This window comes from Bubalus bubalis, chromosome 21 (genome assembly GCF_019923935.1).
Source record: "Bubalus bubalis isolate 160015118507 breed Murrah chromosome 21, NDDB_SH_1, whole genome shotgun sequence".
In the NCBI taxonomy this organism is placed as follows: Eukaryota; Metazoa; Chordata; class Mammalia; order Artiodactyla; family Bovidae; genus Bubalus; species Bubalus bubalis.
In genome coordinates this window covers 42,886,154-42,906,322 of record NC_059177.1, presented here as the reverse complement: position 1 = coordinate 42,906,322, position 20,169 = coordinate 42,886,154, and the positions used below count along the sequence as shown (strand labels likewise).

The following is a 20,169-nucleotide window of genomic DNA, read 5'->3' as shown; positions in this document are numbered from 1 at the left end:
CTTTGTCTTTTCTCTGCGCTGACTCACCAAATGTCTCAGGAAAGGGAAGCCCAGGCCACCTCCTCCACATCAGCTTAACTGAGCTGTTCCCCAAAGAGCAGGGCAGTCTTGTCTAGGTTTCCCAAAACTTACAGTGTGGCCCATGGCCCCCAAGGGCGCCCTGTGCAGCTCCAGCTGCCGGCATTTCCCCTGTAATGTGGATACTGTCTGCACCTCTCCTTAGTTTCTGTGGTCACTGTCCAGCTTCCCTTCAGCAGGATCTGAGTTCTGTGTTCAGGTGTGGCTGAAACCACCGAGGCCACATTTCCTGCCTGTTGCTCTGACTGAGCCTGTGGGTGTTTCGTCAGAGGAGACTCGTTGACGCCACCCATTCCCCAGGGGGTGGGTGACCAGCAGCTCTCAGGACATCAGCAGCTCCCTGCTCTCCTCTCTGGGACCCCAGCCTGGGATTGCTGGTCCTTTTCTTCCTTTCCTTCCGTTTTTGTTGTTGTTCAGTCGTTCAGTTGTGTCCGACTCTTTGTGATCCCATGAACTGCAGTACGCCAGGCTTCCCTGTCCTTCACTATCTCCTGGAGTTTGCTCAGACTCATGTCTATTGAATCCATGATGCCATCCAACCATCTCATCCTCTGTCATCCCCTTCTCCTCCTGCCCTCAGTCTTTCCCAGCATCAGGGTCTTTTCCAGTGAGTCAGCTCTTCTCATCAGGTGGCCAAAGTATTGGAGCTCAAGCTTCAGCATCAGTCCTTCTAATGGATATTCAGGATTGATTTAATTTAGGATTGACTGGATTGATCTCCTTGCTGTCCAAGGCACTCTCAAGAGTCTTCTCCAGCACTACATTTTGAAAGCATCAGTTCTTTGGCTTTCAGCCTTCTTTATGGTCCAACTCTCACATCTGTATGTGACTGCTGGAAAAACCATAGCTTTGACTGTGTGAACCTGTGTGGGCAAAGTGGTACCTGTGCTTTTTAATATGCTGTTTGGGTTTGTCATAGCTTTCTTTCCAAGGCACAATCATCTTTTAACTTCATGGCTGCAGTCACCATCTGCAGTGATTTTGGAGCCCAAGAAAATAAAATCTGTCACTGTTTCCATGTTTTCCCCATGTATTTGTCATGAACTGATGGGTCTGGATGTCATGATCTTCGTTTTTTGAATGTTGAGTTTTCAGCCAGCTTTTTCATTCTCGTCTTTCACCATTATCAAGAGGCTTTTCAGCTCCTCTTCACTTTCTGCCGTTAGGGTGGTATCATCTGCAGTTGGTATATCTGAGGTTGATACTTCTGCCAGCAGTCTTGATTCCACCTTGTGATTCATCCAGCCTGGCATTTCACATGATGTACTCTGCATAGAAGTTTAATAAACAGGGTGACAATCTACAGCCTTGATGTACTCCTTTCCTAATTTTGAACCAGTCTGTTGTTCCATGTCTGGTTCTGACTGTTGCTTCTTGACCTGCGTACAGGTTTCTGAGGAGGCAGATAAGATGATCTGGTATTCTAATCTCTTTTTACTACCAAATATCACTGAAAGGAAATATGGGTCCTTGGTGCTTTGTTGAGGGTTGGTTTGGGGTTGTTCATTTGAATTAAAAAGTCTAATTGAGGGCCAGCTGTTGTACAGGGAAATCAGTTGTCTCCTGGCCAGTCATGCGGGGTTTATGTTGAGAAACACATACACACACATCGCCTTATTCATCTTGTTAGCAAGGTATAGCCATCACTGCACTGTAACCATCTTCCCGCCTTAAACCACTCTGTAAATAAGCTTTTTAATGTCCATGCAGAAGTCACTTGGACCAGAAATCAAGAGGCCTGCATCCTGGCCCCAGCTTTCTTATTAGCAGCAGCATCTCCACTCTGTAGGCCTCAGGGTCCTGACTGATAACATAAGAGATGGAGGTGGGGAGAATGGACCACATAGCATCCAAAGCTCTCTTCTAGCTCTAAAATTCCAAGAGTCCTGTGAACAGGTCAGATAGTAGTGGGCTCCAGGATGGAGTGGAAGAGAGAGGGAGGGTTTGGGTAGGAGGGGAGGGTGGGAGGGAAGGTGAGATTATATTCAGAACAAGAGCAAGGTGCTTCAGAAAGGCTGCAGTTTGCTGTAACATACCAGCTGGTCTGTATTGCCTGCAGTCACTTCACGGGGCTGAGATCTAGGGGGTCAAAGGGTGCACACAGTGGGGGCAGCTGGTACTTTCTGAGCTGAGAAGCCTGAGGTCTGTGGGAAGCATAAGGTAGACTTGAAGGCGTCACTCTGCGTTTCCTGTCTGGGGCTTGTTTGTCAGCGTCTAGAGAGCATGAGCAATAGCACCCCACTCCAGTACTCTTGCCTGGAAAATTCCATGGATGGAGGAGTCTGGTAGGCTGCAGTCCATGGGGTCGCTAAGAGTCAGACATGACTGAGCGACTTCACTTTCACTTTTCACTTTCATGCATTGGAGAAGGCAATGGCAACCCACTCCAGTGTTCTTGCCTGGAGAATCCCAGGGATGGGGGAGCCTGGTGGGCTTCCGTCTATGGGGTCGCACAGAGTCGGACACGACTGAAGTGACTTAGCAGTAGCAGAGAGCATGAGAGTCAGACACGACTGAGTGTCTTCACTTTTACTTTTCACTTTCATGCATTGGAGAAGGAAATGGCAACCCACTCCAGTGTTCTTGCCTGGAGAATCCCAGGGACGGGGGAGCCTGGTGGGCTGCCATCCATGGGGTCGCACAGTCGGACACGAGTAAAGTGACTTAGCAGCAGCAGCAGCACAGAGCATGCAGTTTCCCCCTGGGTCAGTCAGTGCTAATGAAATGGAGGGCAGATGCCTTCCTTTTCATGGATTTCATGTGCTCATGAGTGAGTGTGCACACCCGTTGCGCATGAATTCAACCCTTGCTACTGTGGTGTGGTCGCTTAGTCATGTCTGACTCTTTGCGACCCCATGGACTGTAGCCCGCCAGGCTCCTCTGTCTATGGGATTTCCCAGGCAAGAACACTGGAGTGGGTTGCCATTTCCTTTTCCAGGGGAATCTTCTCAAGCCAGGATCGAACCCACGTCTCCGGGTTGACAGGCAGATTGTTTACTGCTAAGCTACTTGGGAAGCCCATTGAACCCTTGGTTAGTTCTTACTTCATCAGATATTTATTGAGCACCTGCTGTGTGACGGGTACTGTGACTGCGGCACCAAACAGGGCACAGGCTCCTAACCCAGCTCCTGCCCCAGGGCACTTCTGCAGGGAGATCGACGGGTAAAGACTGTGCCAGCTGAAAGATGTGATAGCACCTCGAGGGTGGGGGTCCAGGTGGGGATGACCCAGCTCTGAAGGTGGAGGAAGGCTTCCCAGGAGAGTTGACACCTGCATGGAGCCCTGAGGTGAGTAGAAGTTAGCTAGGCCAAGAGGCAAGGGCCAGTACTCCAGGAGAGAAAGAAGTAAATATTTCTGTATGGCTGTGGGCTCTGCCATGTCTAAGATATTTCCTTCTAAAGCCAATGATCACAGTCTCGTGGAAGACTAGTAGGACAGATTGCCATAGGAGAGGGCCATGTGGAGCACTGGAGAGTACAGAGGAGGGAAGGAGGAAGCCCTGGCTAGGGGAGCAGCAAGTTTGGGTTGAGCCTCAAAGGTTGGATGGGCAGGAATAGAGAATGCTGAGGATTAGGGTAGGCCAGTCTTCAGGGGCCATGGTAGGTACACTCTCAGTGACAAGAGTGTGAGGCTCACACATTATTGGTCGGTGTGGGTAGGGGGGCTAAAGACAGAAGGTGTGAGGTTTAGAAGCTTGGTCCTAATTGGTAAGGACACAGGGCGCCAACAAAGACTTCTAAACAGAAGACGTTTAGGATTGAAATGTGTTACCTGAATCTGGGGAGGGAAGGGATTAATATTGGGAGCATGGTGGTCATGTGGCTTACTTGAGAATAAATCATAGTTCAGAGGAGAGAAAATATCCTGTCTATAATTTCCTGATCCCAAAGATAAAAAAGAAGAAAAAAAAAAAAGCTATTTTCTAATCCTTAATTTGTCAGTAACAAATCTAAACATGTTCCATTTGCTCACAGCTGCTTCCCCCACTTCAAAAACAATGTACAATGCACAGTAGCAGACAGTAAACATGGTGGAATAATGAGATTGTAGGGGATTATGAGTCACTGTTAGTTCTGAAGCAACTGTCCTTTAAAGTCTCTGAGAATGACAGTGTATCGCATTTAGAAGATTATTTTTCATAATCCTTCTCAATGTTGTGATTTTCACGTAAAAGAATATCTTTTGAAGTAGATTACATTCAGGTTATTTTGGAAATTCTGAAAGCCTTTTATATCAGCATTACTTACACAGAAAAAGTTCAGAGCTTCCAGTGTTGGTTATGAAAATTCGTCTGCTGCCACCACACCCAAACTCTCCAAACGGTTGTCACAATGGAGTAGTTAAAGCAAATGTAAATGGAGTCTGTTCTGTATCTGTCATCTCATGTTCAAAATTTAGGTGCAGACAGCACTGACACTTTACATATTGAGTCAATAAGATTGTTTTCTTCCCCAAATCTCTTAATTGATAATGTACTCTAAAATATATCAAAATAATATTGTCTGCCAAGCTCTAGGCATAGTAGTTCCAGACTAGGTCATTTCAACACATGGAAAGCGTTTCTGCTGAATCCCTGGTGCCTGGGATGTAACTGATGCTTTGGCAGCAGGGCAGTTCCACAATGGATTTGCAGGATTGCTGTTTGCTTTCAGGGATCCAGTGTGGCTTTCATTCACTCACTACACTGAGGGGGAAAACAGCAAATTACAGATGTTGCTTTTCGCAGGAAATGTAAAAGCACAGTTATTCTGATGATTTTTTTATACTGTAAACTTTAAAGAACTTCCTCTTTTCATTGTCTTCGTAGAAGGGGGAAACATTCTCATGATAAACACAAAGAGAAGGATGGATTTTTTTTTTTCCAGTAAGCAGATGTACAGTGGTTTCCCACAACAGAACCATGTTGTTGCTGTGCATGGATGTTTTTCTAAAACACTGGCTTTTATTTCCAATATATATATTTAAGGCTAATCGCTTCTTTGTTGGTGAAAGCTATAATTTCATGAGGAATGAAGATGGGATAAATACCACTTGAAGCAATGTTTAATGCTATTCCAGGGTGACCTTAAGGACACATTTTGAGTTTTGTGCTCCAACTGTTGTCTGGTACATATATTGAATTCTTGGCTTAAGACAACTAGTTTGCATATTTTAGATCTTCCAGTTTAATTATTCTGTTACTAATTACTTTCTTTAATAAACTTTTGATTTTAGAATAATTTTAGATATACAGAAAAAATAACAGCAGTGATAGTATAGAATTTCCGTATATGCCCTCACCCAATTTCCCCTAATGTTAACATTTTATATAAGCATGATACATTTATATCAAAACTAAGACATTAGCATTCACACATTACTATTAATTATAGTTTTATTCAGATTTCATTAGATGTTTCATTAATGTTGTTATTCTGTTCCAGGATCCAATCTAGAGTCCCATGTTTTATTTACTCTGTGTTCATTTTTTTATTATTAAATTTTTAAAGAAGGTCATAGACCATAAGAATTTCACTTGCAAGAATAACATCTTAAGCGTATGGCACTTTCCTGATATGTTTGTCTAATAAATACGTTTCCAAAATATCTTTGCAGAGATTGCCTTACAACATGTTTCCATGTTCTTCCGATCAGAGCCAAAGTGGGAGGTGGTAGAACCATTGAAAGACATAGGTGAGAAACTGGTGTGCCCATTGTGTTAAAAAAGGATCACAGACAGAACTGGGTTCTTTGTCATGCTTTCTTATAAGTATCCCAGAAAAGCTTTTATGCAGGTGAAATGCATAAGGAATGCAGGTGATGTCTTTTTTTTTGTCTGTTTCCATACTATTTGAGGATTCAGTCCTTAACTTTTATTAGTGAATGAATCTTTGTTACAGACGCATCTGGGGATTTGGATGGTGGTAACTAAGTTTCAGAACCATCATTCATTCCTCTTATCTTTTCCATTAAATCTAAACTGAAGTGCTGTTTTCCTTTTTCCATGAGTAATTTCTTTTATTTTTTTATTTATTTTAGTGCAGCTTTTACTATTTCAGTATTGCCAAATGGTTGCTTACAGGTTCCTATATACCTATGAATCATATTTCTGAACCTAATTTTTATTAATTATTTGGTCAGTAAAACAGAATCAGTTGGTGTTAGATCATATAGCTATAAACACATCTCCTTTTATGACAGGTTGGAGGATAAGGAAGAAATATTTCTTGATGAAGATTAAAAATCAGCCAAAGGAACGGCTAGTGTTAAGCTGGGTAAGCTCATTTTGTTTTGTTTTGCTTTAGACTAATTTCAGGGACTTCATGTGGGTTTATGAAAAAGCAAGAGAACTGACAAGACAAAATTGTACTGTGCTGCCGAGAGATGTAAAGGGCCCCTTGCTGCTGCTGCTGCTAAGTCGCTTCAGTCGAGTCCAACTCTGTGCGACCCTATAGACGGGCAGCCTACCAGGCTCCTCCGTCCCTGGGATTCTCCAGGCAAGAATACTGGAGTGGCCCCTTAGTCATACATCAAAGAGTAATTTTCAGTCACTTTGTTTATGCATGTGGTAATACCAGTGTGACTACATTTCATCAGCTAGTAAACGTTTGGAAAGAAATACGAACAGCTTAAAATAGTTTTCTTGGACCTCTTTAGGACTGACACTTTTTTTAAATGCTTGAGCATTATTTTTGTTTTATCTATCACTTTGAGAGCTCTAGTGATACACTTGGTTAATAAAATTAGGTAACATTACAGTTAGGTGCTAGTATTTGTATGTTTATGTACTCCAGAAAGGCCATGAGGCAACACAGAGTACTGTGGTTTTCATCTTCGGTTTATAGTCATGTATTTGGACAGATTTTTTTTTAAAAGGAAAGGCTTGTAAGGAATTTTTCTTTTGATGACCAAAACAGCACCCTGATATTTCCTTCCATGTTTGCAGGCTGACCTTGGTCCAGACAAGTATCTCTCAGATAAAGATTTTCAGTGTCTAATCAAACTTCTGCCTTCCTGTTTGGTGAGTACAAGTCCTTCTGTTATTCTTGATGCCGGTGACAGATTCACAATGTTTTCTTGTGGGTGGGTGGAGCTGGAAACACTCTCCAGGCTTGAGAATGGAGAGGTAGAGTGGATTTCTCTTCAGACTGGAAGTGCTCAGGGCTACTCCCACAGACCATTGGCCATTTAAATGACATTCATGACTTCCAGACCACCCACAAAATGTAATTTATTTAATTTTTTTTATTCATTTGGCCACACCAAGTGGTATGCAGGATCCCTACCAGGGATCTAATCCGCACCCCTTGCAGTACAAACATAGAGTCTTAACCACTGGATTGTCAGGGAATCCCAAAATAGTATTTTTGTGTTTTAAGCAAATATCAGAGTAGGAAAGCACCCACTTCTCTGAGCCTCTTGTTCCTGGTGAGGATGTTTATTATCAATGAGTTGAGAGATCTGTTTCCAGCCTGAGAAAGCAGAACTGATGCAGATTTAGATTAACTGGAAAAGGGATTCTAATCCAAGGCTTTCAGTGGTAAGAACCTCATGAATGTCTTTCAAAAGATATGCAGATATTCTTAAGGAAAAGACTAACCTGGCCAGAGAAAATTGAGTTAGTGTTTTTGAAGAGAATGTCTTGTCAAGCTAGCAAGACCAAGTGTTTAATGAGGTGTGATACCTGGCGGAGAAAAACACTGTGGTCTTTGAGTGTGATAGGTTGTGTCACACAGGCTGTGAGCGCTCAATCCTAAATTTCTTTTCTTGGATATGCTTTTTTAAAAAAGAAGATAATGCAAGGCTAGTGGTGCATATTAATTGCAGAAAGTCAGAAAGCACAGATAGGGAAAAATAAAATAAAATTTGCCCATAATTCCAAGTAACCTGAAGTATGGGCCAAAGTGTCATGTTCAATTGTTACTTCTCTAGAATTTTATTTTATTTTTGGCTGTGCCTTGTGTCTTGTGGGCTCTTAGTTCCCCAAACAGGAATTGAATCAAGGCCACAGTAATGAAAGCCCAGAATCCTAATGACTAGGCCCACCAAGGAACTCTCTTACATGATTATTTTTGAAAAAAATCATATAGGTACTGTTCTAAAGCTTGATTTTTGTTGTTGTTAGTGGTATACCCATGAACATCTTTTGTTGTTAATAAATTCAGTATAATATAATACATCATCATTACTGACTGCATAAAATTATCATTGGCCATACCTCATTCACTCAGCTAATCCACTAGACATGTGGATCACTTCTAGTTTTTTGCTCTTATTTTTTTAAAAAACGCCATGGTGAACAATTTTAGCTGAACATTTTTACCCATCCTTAGTTATTTTTATAAGATAATTAGAACTAATTAATAAGCAATTGTAGGGAGGTTTTTTTTTTGAGACTATATAAGTAGCATGCTGCTGCTGCTGCTGCTGCTAAGTCACTTCAGTCGTGTCCAACTCTGTGTGACCCCATAGACGGCAGCCCACCAGGCTCCCCCGTCCCTGGGATTCTCCAGGCAAGAACACTGGAGTGGGTTGCCGTTTGCTTCTCCAATGCATGAAAGTGAAAAGTGAAAGAAGTCGCTCAATCGTGTCCTACTCCTAGTGACCCCATGGACTGCAGCCCACCAGGCTCCTCCATCCATGGGATTTTCCAGGCAAGAGTGCTGGAGTGGGGTGCCGTTGCCTTTTCCGTCTTTATCAAACCCGCTAGCTGTAGCATTCATAGAGATTTTCTTTTATTTTTTTTTTTGAGATTTTCTGACTCCATCATTTCTCTTATATTTACTGGTTGTCATTCTACTATAAGGAAGAGCTTTATGTTCTCTTTTCTTTATCTATTTATATCAGTATGAATTCCAAGGATTTTTATTTTATTCATTGGGTTTTTTTTTGAGGTGATGAAAATGTTCTAAAATTAGACTGTGTGATAGTCACACAGCTCTGAATATATTGAAAACCATTGAGTTGTATACTTTAAACAGGTGAATTATATTGGGATGTGAATTGTATTTCAGTAAAACCATGAAAATATCCACAACAATTGCTTTGTTGTGATGATCAGGAGGAACTTCATGATCAATTTTCTGTATTTCCCTGGGCATCCCCTTCCATCCCATTCCCATCCAATCCTCACACAATCCAGCTCCCAAGGGTTTAAATCTTCCTGGTACTCCTTTGAGCTCAAGGCCATTGTAATACTTGAAGTCAGTTGGTCCATGTATCCACAATTCCAGGTCACATAAGGACTTTTCTTTTAATCATTAAATAATTTGTCTTACTCCCCACCCTGCTTTGTTGACATCCATGTCCGCCTCTCAGGAGGGCAGTGTCACTCATACTGCACACTCCAGCAGGGGGACAGGAAGATGCATGCTCACTGCCCTGGAAAAGGGCCAAGGTGCTGAAAGATGCTGCCATTGCTTGTTTTCTGGCTGTCATGCTCCCTGGCTTATCCCTAGACAGCAGTGTGGAGTGTTAGGCAGCACTGTGAGAGGAGACACATTTGTCCTGGTTCCCACTTGGCTGCTCTAGAATTTGGCTGTTTTTCTTTTTATTTATTTATTTTGTTTACCAATTTACAGAGGGAGAATATTAAAACCACCTTTCCCAAAACTCAGACATTCCCTCTCTTGCACCACACTGTCACCTGAACTGTGAGACCACGTTAAAGCAGATACCTTCCCTTGGAGACCTTAACTTCTAGCCACTTTGCTTAGTCACTGTAGTTTACCTTACTTTTCTCATCTAAAAAATGAGTTAGTAATTGATCATCTGGTAACTTGAAAATATCATGTGTTCAGGGAACATTCTGCGTTTATGTGCAATTAAACTATCAAGCTGGCACTTGATTCTGTATAACCAGATCCTGGATCTAAAAGGAACCTAGATGCTGATGCAGATTAAATGTGAATTTCTTTTTTTGTTGTTTTGGCAGCACCCTTACGTCTATCGTGTTACCTTTGCCACAGCTAACGAATCCTCAGCATTGCTAATTAGAATGTTTAATGAAAAAGGAACCTTGAAGGACCTGATCTACAAGGTACTGCTGGTGCAAGTTCCTGGTCATCAAGAAGTTCTCAGCTCCCCTAAGAGCCTGTTACTGATCCTTGAACCCTAAGCTTCTAGAAGCTAGGCCCCGAGGATTTAATTTTAATTTTATTTGGAATTTATATTTATTTTAGCAAATAAAACTACCCAGTTTGGCTAAAGAGCATTCCTTTACGCACACGAGGAAAGGTTGAGCATTTCATGATTATATTCATTAGATTGTAGGCTGCTCTTAGGTCAGTTTTAAAGTTTAAATTTTTTTTTAAAGGAATAGTGAGAAGCTTTATAAACTCGTAGGAAAAGAGATCAGATTTGTGGTTAATAGAGGTAGGAGAGGATATTTAAGGGAAATTAGATGAAGACAGTTAAAACGGTAAGATGAATAAATACTAGAGGTGTAAAACACAACATAATAAATATCATTAACACTGCATGCTTGCTAAGTCACTTCAGTTGTGTCTGTTTCTGTGCTACCTTGTGGACTGTAGCCCACCAGGCTCTTTTGTGCATGAGATTCTCTAGGCAGGAATACTGGAGTGGGTTGCCATGCCTTCCTCCAGGGGATCTTCCCAACCCAGGGATCAAACCCATGTTTCTTATGTCTCCTGCAATGGCATGCAGGTTCTTTACCACTAGTTCCACCTGGGAAACTCATAATTAACACTGCTATGTGGTTGTTTTTTTTTTTTTTTTTAAAAAGCAATACTGAAGAATTCTAACAGTATACAAGACTTTGGGGTCTGCTACAGTGAAGACCAGGCACATCTTCACTGGACTAGAAAAAGGCTGGAACCCTGGTCAGCCTCTTTCTATTAACTGTGCTACTGCTGCTGCTAAGTCACTTCAGTCGTGTCCAACTCTGTGCGACCCCATAGACAGCAGCCCACCAGGCCCCACCGTCCCTGGGATTCTCCAGGCAAGAACACTGGAGTGGGTTGCCATTTCCTTCTCCAACGCATGAAAGTGAAAAGTGAAAGGGAAGTCGCTCAGTCGTGTCCAACTCTTAGCGACCCAATGGACTGCAGCCTACGAGGCTCCTCCATCCATGGGATTTCCCAGGCAAGAGTACTGGAGTGGGGTGCCATTGCCTTCAGGCTGCTGTATTTAACAGCCCACGTCCTGCCAGCTGGACTCATCTGATGCCCCCAGCCCCTTAGTGTGTCCTGTCTGTTCAAGGAGGCCATGTGCGTGTAGAGTTCAACGTCTATACTGCCTTCTTATGTGCTCTTTGTTCCTTTCCAAAGGCAAAACCGAAAGACCCATTCCTGAAGAAGTACTGCAACCCTAAGAAGGTTCAAGGCCTTGAACTCCAGCAAATAAAAACATATGGGCGGCAAGTATTAGAGGTAAGAGGTATCTGACTTTTGTTTAAGTTGCATTGGAATTTCACCGAGCATCACAGTATTCTTTTGGGAAAGTTTTCAGGCAATATCTAAAATAGTTGAAATTATCTGGTCACATACAAACTGGTGGCATTGTCATATTTTACCCGCAAAAGCAAATATTTGAGACTAAAGCAGTAATCTAGACCAACACAGTTCCAAAAGCTTAGCTATTGGAAATTCCTAAATTAGTGTGTGATTTTTAAGAACTTTATTGTGTGAATACCAAGTTTTGTGTTATTTCTGGTTGATTTATCTTTGTGCCAAGATTCTTGCTTTTGTTATATCCTATACGTAACCATTGGCTCCCTTATAGAAGTAAAGCTAACGTGAAAAAGCCTTTCCCACATCACTCTCTAGAGCAGCATTCACCAAACTTCTTGGATTATGCAACCGTATCAGTGAAAACAATTTAAGCATAAACACTCCCATGTTATATATGTTTAATTTATATACATATATATTATATATATTCTATTAGTAATGTATTTTGTCCAGTATAAGTTAAGAAAGAATGAGATTAAAATCAAAACAGGGGACTTCTTAGGTGGTTCAGTGGTTAAGACTGTACTTCCAACTCAAAGGGTGGCAGGTTCAATCTCTGGTCCGGGAACTAAGATCCCACATGCTACATGGCATGGTCAAAAAGTTAAAAAATAAATAAATGAAAAACAAAAAACAGAAAAGCTGTAATACTTTTCTTCTGGTTCTCAACAGATCGTCCTGGGCACCTGCTTCCGCAGGGCACTGCTGTGGTTCCCAAGTCTTTTGCAGGGCTGCATCCAGGTGTCTCTGTCACTGGCTGAGCCACTGTTTATGAAATGGCAACTGAAAAGTTTGCTTCTTTTTGTGGGAGGCTGTCATGTGTTTCTATTAATAAACAGCCAAATATATTCTGAGGTGAGACAGGACTAGAGATGTTTTCAGCTCAACCCCTCTTCCTGAATAATTGGCAGAAGCCCTGGCAGGATATCTTGATTCATCTGTGCGGGAGGATCTTTGCCCTGAAGAGAGCTGGGATGTGGTGCTTAGGTAGAGAAAGTGCTTACAGTAGAGGCTTTTGGCATCAGAGCTGTTAACCCGAGCAGATACAGGCTGCTTCTCTGTTCTTTGGAAATGAGGGAGCTTGGCTTGGATTGGCTTGGCGTGTCCACAGCTGGAAAGCACTCAGCGTCCGTCTCTTTTCCAGAGAAATGCACAGACATGTACTCTTTCTTTAGGAATCTCCCCGGTGACTGGTTTGGTCTTGTTTCAAAATATATTGACTGAAAAAGGAAAGTTTAAGCTTGTCTTGTGTCGGATGAGTTGGAGGGGAGTGTAACCACTACGTACTTTTCCATAGGTCCTAAAGTTTCTACATGACAAGGGATTTCCTTATGGGCATCTTCATGCTTCCAACGTGATGCTGGATGGGGATACCTGCCGGCTGCTGGACCTGGAGAATTCTTTGTTGGGCCTTCCTTCCTTCTACCGATCGTATTTCTCACAGTTCAGGAAGATCAATGTAAGTTGATGAAAGTGATGAAACAGCAGGCTTATTTTTAGGTGTAAGTTATCCCTGTGGCAGGATGCATGATCTGTCCCTGTAAGAAATGTGTGCTAAGCAGGGTTGAGTATGGCTGGGGCAGGCAGGCCTGTTGGCCCTGTCTCTCCCACGGCACTGCTGTATCTGAGAGGCTGGCTGGGCAGGGCCAAGGAAGGGTAGAACCTCTGAGTGCACCATCGTGAAGGGTAGGACCAAGACTTTTGCTCAAAACGATGCTTTGTGAGCTTTTACAAAAGGCCTCGAGTGGTCACTACCAGTTGTGGGTGGGGTTGCCCCTGGGCCATGTTTCTTAGTGGAAGCCCAGGGCTAGGGATTCACAAAGCCAAAGCCCTCTGCTGTCTTTTCTTCTGCAGACATTGGAGAGTGTGGACGTCCACTGCTTTGGCCACTTACTATATGAAATGACTTACGGACGACCGCCCGACTCAGTGCCTGTAGACTCCTTCCCTCCTGCACCGTCCATGGCTGTGGGTCAGTATGGGGTTTGTAAGGGTCTCTGGGCCCTGGTCATGCTCGGAGCTTCTCATCCCCTTTTCCAGAGTCCAGGGAAGGTCCAGAGGAAGTTACCGTGCTCCATAGCCAGGAAGTCTTACCAGGAAGTAGAAGTTACGGAAGTAACTTCCTTAAATGTATTTCACTGAAAATTCAGATCGCTCATCTGTTTGTCAGGCTGTCTGAAATCTCAGGAGTCCTTCTGTAACATGCATCAGAATTTTGGAAGCAAGAGGATGTGAAGTATGGCTAGTGAGAGGTCGAAGCAGAAGCTAGGAGCAGACAACTTGCATCCAGTCTTGTGGACTCAGGCAGAGTCGGGAGGTATCCCAAGGCTGGAGGGTGACCTGCGAGGACAACCACAGGCTGGACACCCGGCAGAGGACAGCCCGCCAGGCCCAGATTAGGAAAGGTGGGCAGGAAACCCTGGATCCAGGAGTTCTCCCAGCATCACTGAGGGGCTCCTGTAGGAAGGAGGGATGTCAGGGCTGATGCAGAGTCACCCAGGGACCCTTTCCTCCCCCCGACAGCCAGCTCACAATCCCCTGGGGCGGGGGTGGCAGGGGGCAGGGCAGCTCTTGGAACATCACACCTTCCACGCGTTCGGGTCAACCTCCACCAGCGTCTTTTTTGTGTCGTGAGATGGTTCTGAGAACAGGCCCCGAGACTACTTTGGGTTGAGTTTGAACAGCTGAAATGGAACAGTGACCTGCAAGTAAAAAAAAAAAAAAAACTGGCTGTTTTTGTAAATAAAGTATATGGGAGGATGTATATAGTTTGTATGCAAATATTATATACCAATTTGTATAAGAGACTTGAGCATCTGCAGATTTGGGTATATTTAGGGATGGAGAGGTTCCTGAACCAGTGTCCCAGGGAGACTGAGGGATGACTGTATGTAATAAACGATAGTTGTGAAAACTTGCTCCGTATGAAATGTCTTTTTCATTTGTGATAATTTTTTTTTCCTGGTATAACCAAGTATTATATTAAGTTTAGAAGTTTGCCTCAGTTTCCTTGAATGTATCTCTTTACATAAAGTAAGAATTCATTTGGATATGTGAAGAATTAAATGTGCGTATTTGTGTGGGTAAAAAGCATAATGTTAATAATAGTTATTTCTGAGTGGTCAAATTATGAATGGAAAAGAAAATCTGGCTGCTTTTGTTTACACCGTCCAAGGTGTTGAATGGTGAGATACCAACAGTTGGCACTTGGTATGTTGGTTTTGACTAAAAGCAGGCAAGCAGAGACGTGTCTTTCAAGTTCAGAATTTTACTCATGTGTGGTGTTTACTTCTCTTTTAAGAGAGCAAACACATTTATGAATGATATCTTGAGTCCTTCCTCCAATTATCTGTGCAATATACTTAGCTTTCTGTCAGCATGTGGTTCCTAAATCTTTTTTTTTTTGCGTCATCGGGAGTTGTCAGCATTGCCAGCAGCCCCCCTTCCCCCTCCGCCCCCTGCCACCACGTATGCCATCTGTCTGTGCGTGAAGAGTTTTGACACTGTCCTGATGAGCCTGCAGACAGTTGTTGAGAAGTGGTGTCAAACTTTTCATCACCAAGTGGGTTTGCCAGCATGTTCTGTGGAACTAAAACGTGTATCTGTTCATTTTAAGTGGCCGTGTTGGAGTCCACGCTGTCTTGTGAAGCCTGTAAAAATGGCATGCCCACCGTCTCCCGGCTCTTGCAGATGCCGTAAGTCAATCCCACGCCTTGGCTGTAACCTTCCTAACCGTGTCGAGCCCAAGTGTCCAGGCCCAGTAGAGACTCATCTGCGGTTCCCACAGAGTCTGTGTGGCCTGCTTGCCAGTGGTCACTTGCCACATGACATCCTGACCTTCCCTCGTGGCCCCTGCGCACCATAGTCTGACTGCTCTGTCTTTACACCCATGTCATCTTCACATGTGTCTTCATGTGTGTCTCTCCCTGTCCACGCAGGCATTGTGTGCGTGGACACATGGCAGCCCCCACTTGGGAAGTACTGAAGAGGGGCAGCCCTGTTTCCGTTCATCGCGTGGCCCACAGCGGTGGCTGCTTCACTCGGCGCTGGTCGGGCAGGGTCTGGCCTCCAGGAGGAGGGCTGCCTGGCTTCGGCCTCGCCTGCACGTGTTTATTCATTTTTCCACTGGGTAGCGTATGTCTGACATGTGCCAGGCCCTGTGCTGGGGCTTAGAGATGAATGGTCAACTGAGGCGGGTCAGATAGTGCTTTGGGGTCTTTTTTAAGGTGCATGTTCCGCTCCTTCACAGAAAGGCAGCAGGATGGTTCAGAAGCATGTGTCTGAGTTTAGACAGACCTGGGTGTGGGCACAGCTTTAGTGCTTTCCCCGGGTGACCTTGGGCAGGTTTCCTAACCTCTGGAAGCTGAGTTTCCTCATCTATAAATGGGGATAATAATGGTCTCCACCTCAGAATGCTGGTGGGAGGATTTATTGAGATGATTCCTTGTACAGGCCCACTTACTTAAGAAGTGCTTATTAAAGGATAGTTACGCAGAGTCTATTTCGTGCTCTGAGATGTACCCAGTGCTCTGTGAGCAGATGTATTCGGGAAACAATTACATGAGGAAATGAGGCAGGACAAAAAAAAAGTACATACCACCCGAGTTCAGGGGAGGCGGTGATAACTTCAGATTCCTGTGTCCCAGTGGGTCTGTTCCAGTCCGAGGCCCTAGGGAGGATGCGCTGTACAGAGCAGCCCAAGCCCCTGCCCTGGAATGTGACTTTTCAGTGTTTCACTGACACTGGGGCATGCCTCTGTGAACCAGGCAAAATCAGCAATAGTGCAAACGTGGGAAAATTATTCTTGTCATTTTCACCATTCACTTGTAGAACACATGCCTTTGTAGTTAGGAAACGGCCTCTATCCACGTCAGTTTACTTGGGTTTGTATTTGCACCCCCTGCTCCAAAGCGCTTACATTTTCCTCCCAGCCTTCCAGTTCTAAAGTGAATCCAATTTTTTTTTTTTCTTCACTTAAGTCTTTCTACCCTGTGGGCTTCAGCCTGGGATAGCATTTGGCGAGGTGTGAATTCTGCTCAGTTAAAAATGTGTTGTCTGGGAAGTAAGTGGACCCCTTGGCCTTGAAGGGGAGAGTTTTGTTTCTACCTCTAGGCTGCCCAGGGAGTGCTGTGGGGAAACGTTAACCCTGTCTCTTCTACTTGAGATGTAGTTACCCTTTTGCAAAAGTGGGGGCAGTTCAAGGAAAGACTTACACGCCGAACCATTTGGGCAGTGCCCAAACAACCATTTAGTCAGAACTGTTTAGAATTCCTCACACTATTCTTTTTAATAGCATACTTTCAAGGAGAGAATTGATATTCTCCAAAAGCTGCTATTTCTTCTTAAGAGAGCATAAGAAGCACTACTTATTATTTTCTCTTGTTGGATTCCAATCAAAACAATTCCTTTTTACTTACTCACACATTTTTATTATATTGAGCTCTAGAATAAATTTTATCCTCCTCTGGGACCAAAAAAAAAAAAAAGGAAAATCAATCATTCTGTTTAGAAATATCTGCTGCATATATTAATTGCAGTATAATATAAATAATGGGTTCTGTGGTGGGTGGCTCAGGGGTAAAAAATCTGCCTGCAGTCCTGGGGCCCCAGGTTTGGAAGGAAATGGCAACCCACTCCAGTATTTTTGCCTGGGAAATCTCATGGACAGAGGAGCCTGTTGGGCTACAGTCCATGAGGCCACAGAGTTGGGACAAGTCTGAGTGACTAACACTTTGACTTTTCATAACCATAATAAGTAACTTGCAAATTTCTTTTCAAAATGTGAATTAATTTACATGAGAAGACTGTTGCCACTCAGTGGGGAAGTCACCTTCCCTACAAAACTGACCCAGCCCTCCTGCTGAGCTCGGAAATAATGGGGAGTTGGGGTTTCTGGAGGTCACTGTGGGTGGCCTGGAAACTCCTTTGAGTTTGATAAACCTGAGGTGGTAGGTTGGACCGGGGCTGGGGGACAACGTGGGGGTTCAGGGGGACTTGATGGGCTAAAAATGTCTCATTCTGCTGTGGTTCTGTTCTGAAAGTACACCTTGTTTAAGAAAGATATTTCTGTGTCTTTTCTTTACAGATTATTCAGTGATGTTCTGCTTACAACTTCCGAAAAGCCACAGTTTAAGGTAAAACAAATTATATCATTTCTTGGTTTGTGTCATGAATGTTTTCTTAGAAAGTTAGTTTTTTATTCAATAAAGAGAAGATACAATATTTATAATAGATGTAGAGTGGGAAAACACATGCTTAAGAGTGTTTTTATTGATTTTGGGGGACCTAAGTGAGGACAGTAGCTGGGGGACAGCCTCTCTCACAGCTCTAAGGAACGACTGTGAAGAGGCATGGGAGCAGCCAGGATATGTATGAACTTTTTGCTGGAAAAACCACTTGTAGTCAAGCATAAAAAGATTGCTGCTAATCACAAAAGACAAACATCTCCAGTTAATGATTTTAATCGCTTTTTTTTGGTATGAAAGATGCAGGAATCTGGGGTCATTGAAAATTTTCCTTAGGTGTGCATCTTAACTCTCTAGGGTCTGCTTTCCTGTTTTTCTCCACCCTGAGTTCTTATACCCCCAACCCCCAGGGGTGGGCAGTTGCAGTGGGTTGCAGCTTAATCCTTGAGGAAGAGGAATGGCCAGCAACATTTTTCATTTTACATAAAGAAAAATTGAAAATAATCTAAATGTTTTACAATCTTGAAGTAGTTTAATAATTTACAGTTCATGGATTGAGTGTGTTTTATCTAATGAAAGTGAAATTTACGAAGACATTCCAGTAGCATGGAAAGTGATTATTATTTGGGCTAAGGGAGGAAAGCAGAATATAAAATACAGTGTGTAGGGACTTCCCTGACAGTCCATCGGTTATGGGTCTGCACTTCCAATTCAGGGGCACAGGTTCGATCCCTGGCTGGGAAATTAAGATCCCGCATGCTGTGTGGTATGGCCAAAACAAAAATAGTGTGAAAAAATACTTCCGTCTAGAATAAGGGCTGGAAGCAAGTATCCTGGGAAGTAGCCATGCTATGCAGTGTTGTGGAAACAGCAGGAGATTTAGAGCTCCCCAAAACCAAGTTGATGCCTTACTTTGCTTTGGTGATAGCCTCTAATCACCTCCCAAAGGTTCCATGACATTTGACTCTTTGGACCAGGTCGTTTTTTTACTGCTGGGGCTACGCTGTGCATTGTGGGATGTTGAGCAGCACCCTGGCCTGTGACCCCACTAGAGGGGAGTGGTATTCCTTTTCCACCTCCACATTGTGTGGCAATAAAAACTGCCTCCAGACGTTACCAGCTGTCCCCTAGAGAGGGGAGGAGGGCAAGATCACCCCATTTGAAAGCCGCTGATGTATGGGCAAAGACCTGTTCTGTGGGTCTATGTTTACTCGTGTAGAGTTGGTGAGTAAAACCAGACTGCTGTCAGTGGACAACTGAGGTGATCCGGAACACCCAGTACAGGGCTGGGCCCCTCAGCGCTCACTTTTAGCATTGTTTTGGATAGTAGTGTGTTGCGAGTATGCTCAGTCATGTCCGACTCTTTGCAGCCATTTGGACTGGAGCTCTCTAGACCCCTTTGTCCATGGGATTTCCAAGGCAAGAATACTGGAATGGGTTGCCGCTCCCTTCTCCAGGGGATCTTCCTGACCCAGGAATTGAGGCTGCGTCTCCTGCATTTCAGGCAGATTCTTTACCACTGAGCCAAAGGAAAACCTTTGGGTGGTAGAATGAAGGGTAATTCTCTTTCTCCTTTCTACAGTCCCCCCAAACCCATAATCTTACAATGAAATTAAATTTACTGGGAAAAAAGAAAGAAAACACCAAACAAGGTGGTGTCTGAAGATTTTATAGGCAAGGGAGAGGCTTTCTGCTGTCCTGTTTTGCCAGTTAGAAGGGGCTTCCCTGGTGGCTCAGATGGTAAAGAATCCACCTACAGTGCAGGAGACCTGGATTTGATCCCTGAGTTGGGAAGATCCCCTGGAGGAGGGCATGGCTACCCACTCTAGTATTCTTGCCTGAAGAATCCCCATGGACAGAGGAGCCTGGTGGGCTAGTCCATAGGATTGCAGATAGTCAGACATGACTGAGTGACTACGAACAGCACACAGCAGAAAGAATAACTTCTTTGGATCTGAAGTTGGAGCGAAGGAAAAACTTTGGAATTCATGTCTTTTTTACGGAAGCTCTTTAGGAAATGCATTCAGCCTTGTAAATATACTCTCCTCAAGTCTAGTAGTCCAGCCCAGGGGTTATCATTAGCCCTTCTTCTTCCCCCAAGCCAGTGAGTCTGTGGCAAAGATACTGTGATCTTAAAAACCATGTTAATCTCTTGTGTGTCTGTTTTCTTTCTGGAAATATATACAAGAGACTGGTGATGTTGGTTGTCTCCATGGAGGGGGACTAGGTGGGATGCTTTTTTCTGTGGATATACCCTTTTTATGCCTACTGAGTTTTGAACCATATCACTGCATAGTACCTACTCAAAGCTTTTTTAAAGTTAAATTTTTAGAAGAATTTTTTGTTCTTGTTCAGTAGCTAAGTCATGTCTGACTCTTTTGCAACCCCATGGACTGCAGTATGCCAGGTTCCTCTGTCCTTCACTATCTCCTGGAGTTTGCTCAAATTCATG

The 20,169-nt window shown here is 43.6% G+C and overlaps 1 protein-coding gene across 13 annotated transcripts in view; it reads left to right on the top strand.

Annotated features, from left to right (window-relative positions):
* Positions 1–20,169, top strand: part of PXK (PX domain containing serine/threonine kinase like) — an 81,775-nt gene that overhangs the window by 41,605 nt on the left and 20,001 nt on the right. For all 13 annotated transcript variants that reach the window (XM_025272694.2, XM_025272693.2, XM_025272692.2 and 10 more), the window contains exons 5-13: positions 5,675–5,752; positions 6,260–6,333; positions 7,005–7,079; positions 9,993–10,097; positions 11,350–11,451; positions 12,830–12,991; positions 13,387–13,504; positions 15,149–15,227; positions 17,618–17,666. In XM_025272694.2, coding sequence (XP_025128479.1) covers positions 5,675–5,752; positions 6,260–6,333; positions 7,005–7,079; positions 9,993–10,097; positions 11,350–11,451; positions 12,830–12,991; positions 13,387–13,504; positions 15,149–15,227; positions 17,618–17,666 — 842 coding nt within the window. The remainder of the gene's footprint in view (positions 1–5,674; positions 5,753–6,259; positions 6,334–7,004; positions 7,080–9,992; positions 10,098–11,349; positions 11,452–12,829; positions 12,992–13,386; positions 13,505–15,148; positions 15,228–17,617; positions 17,667–20,169) is intronic.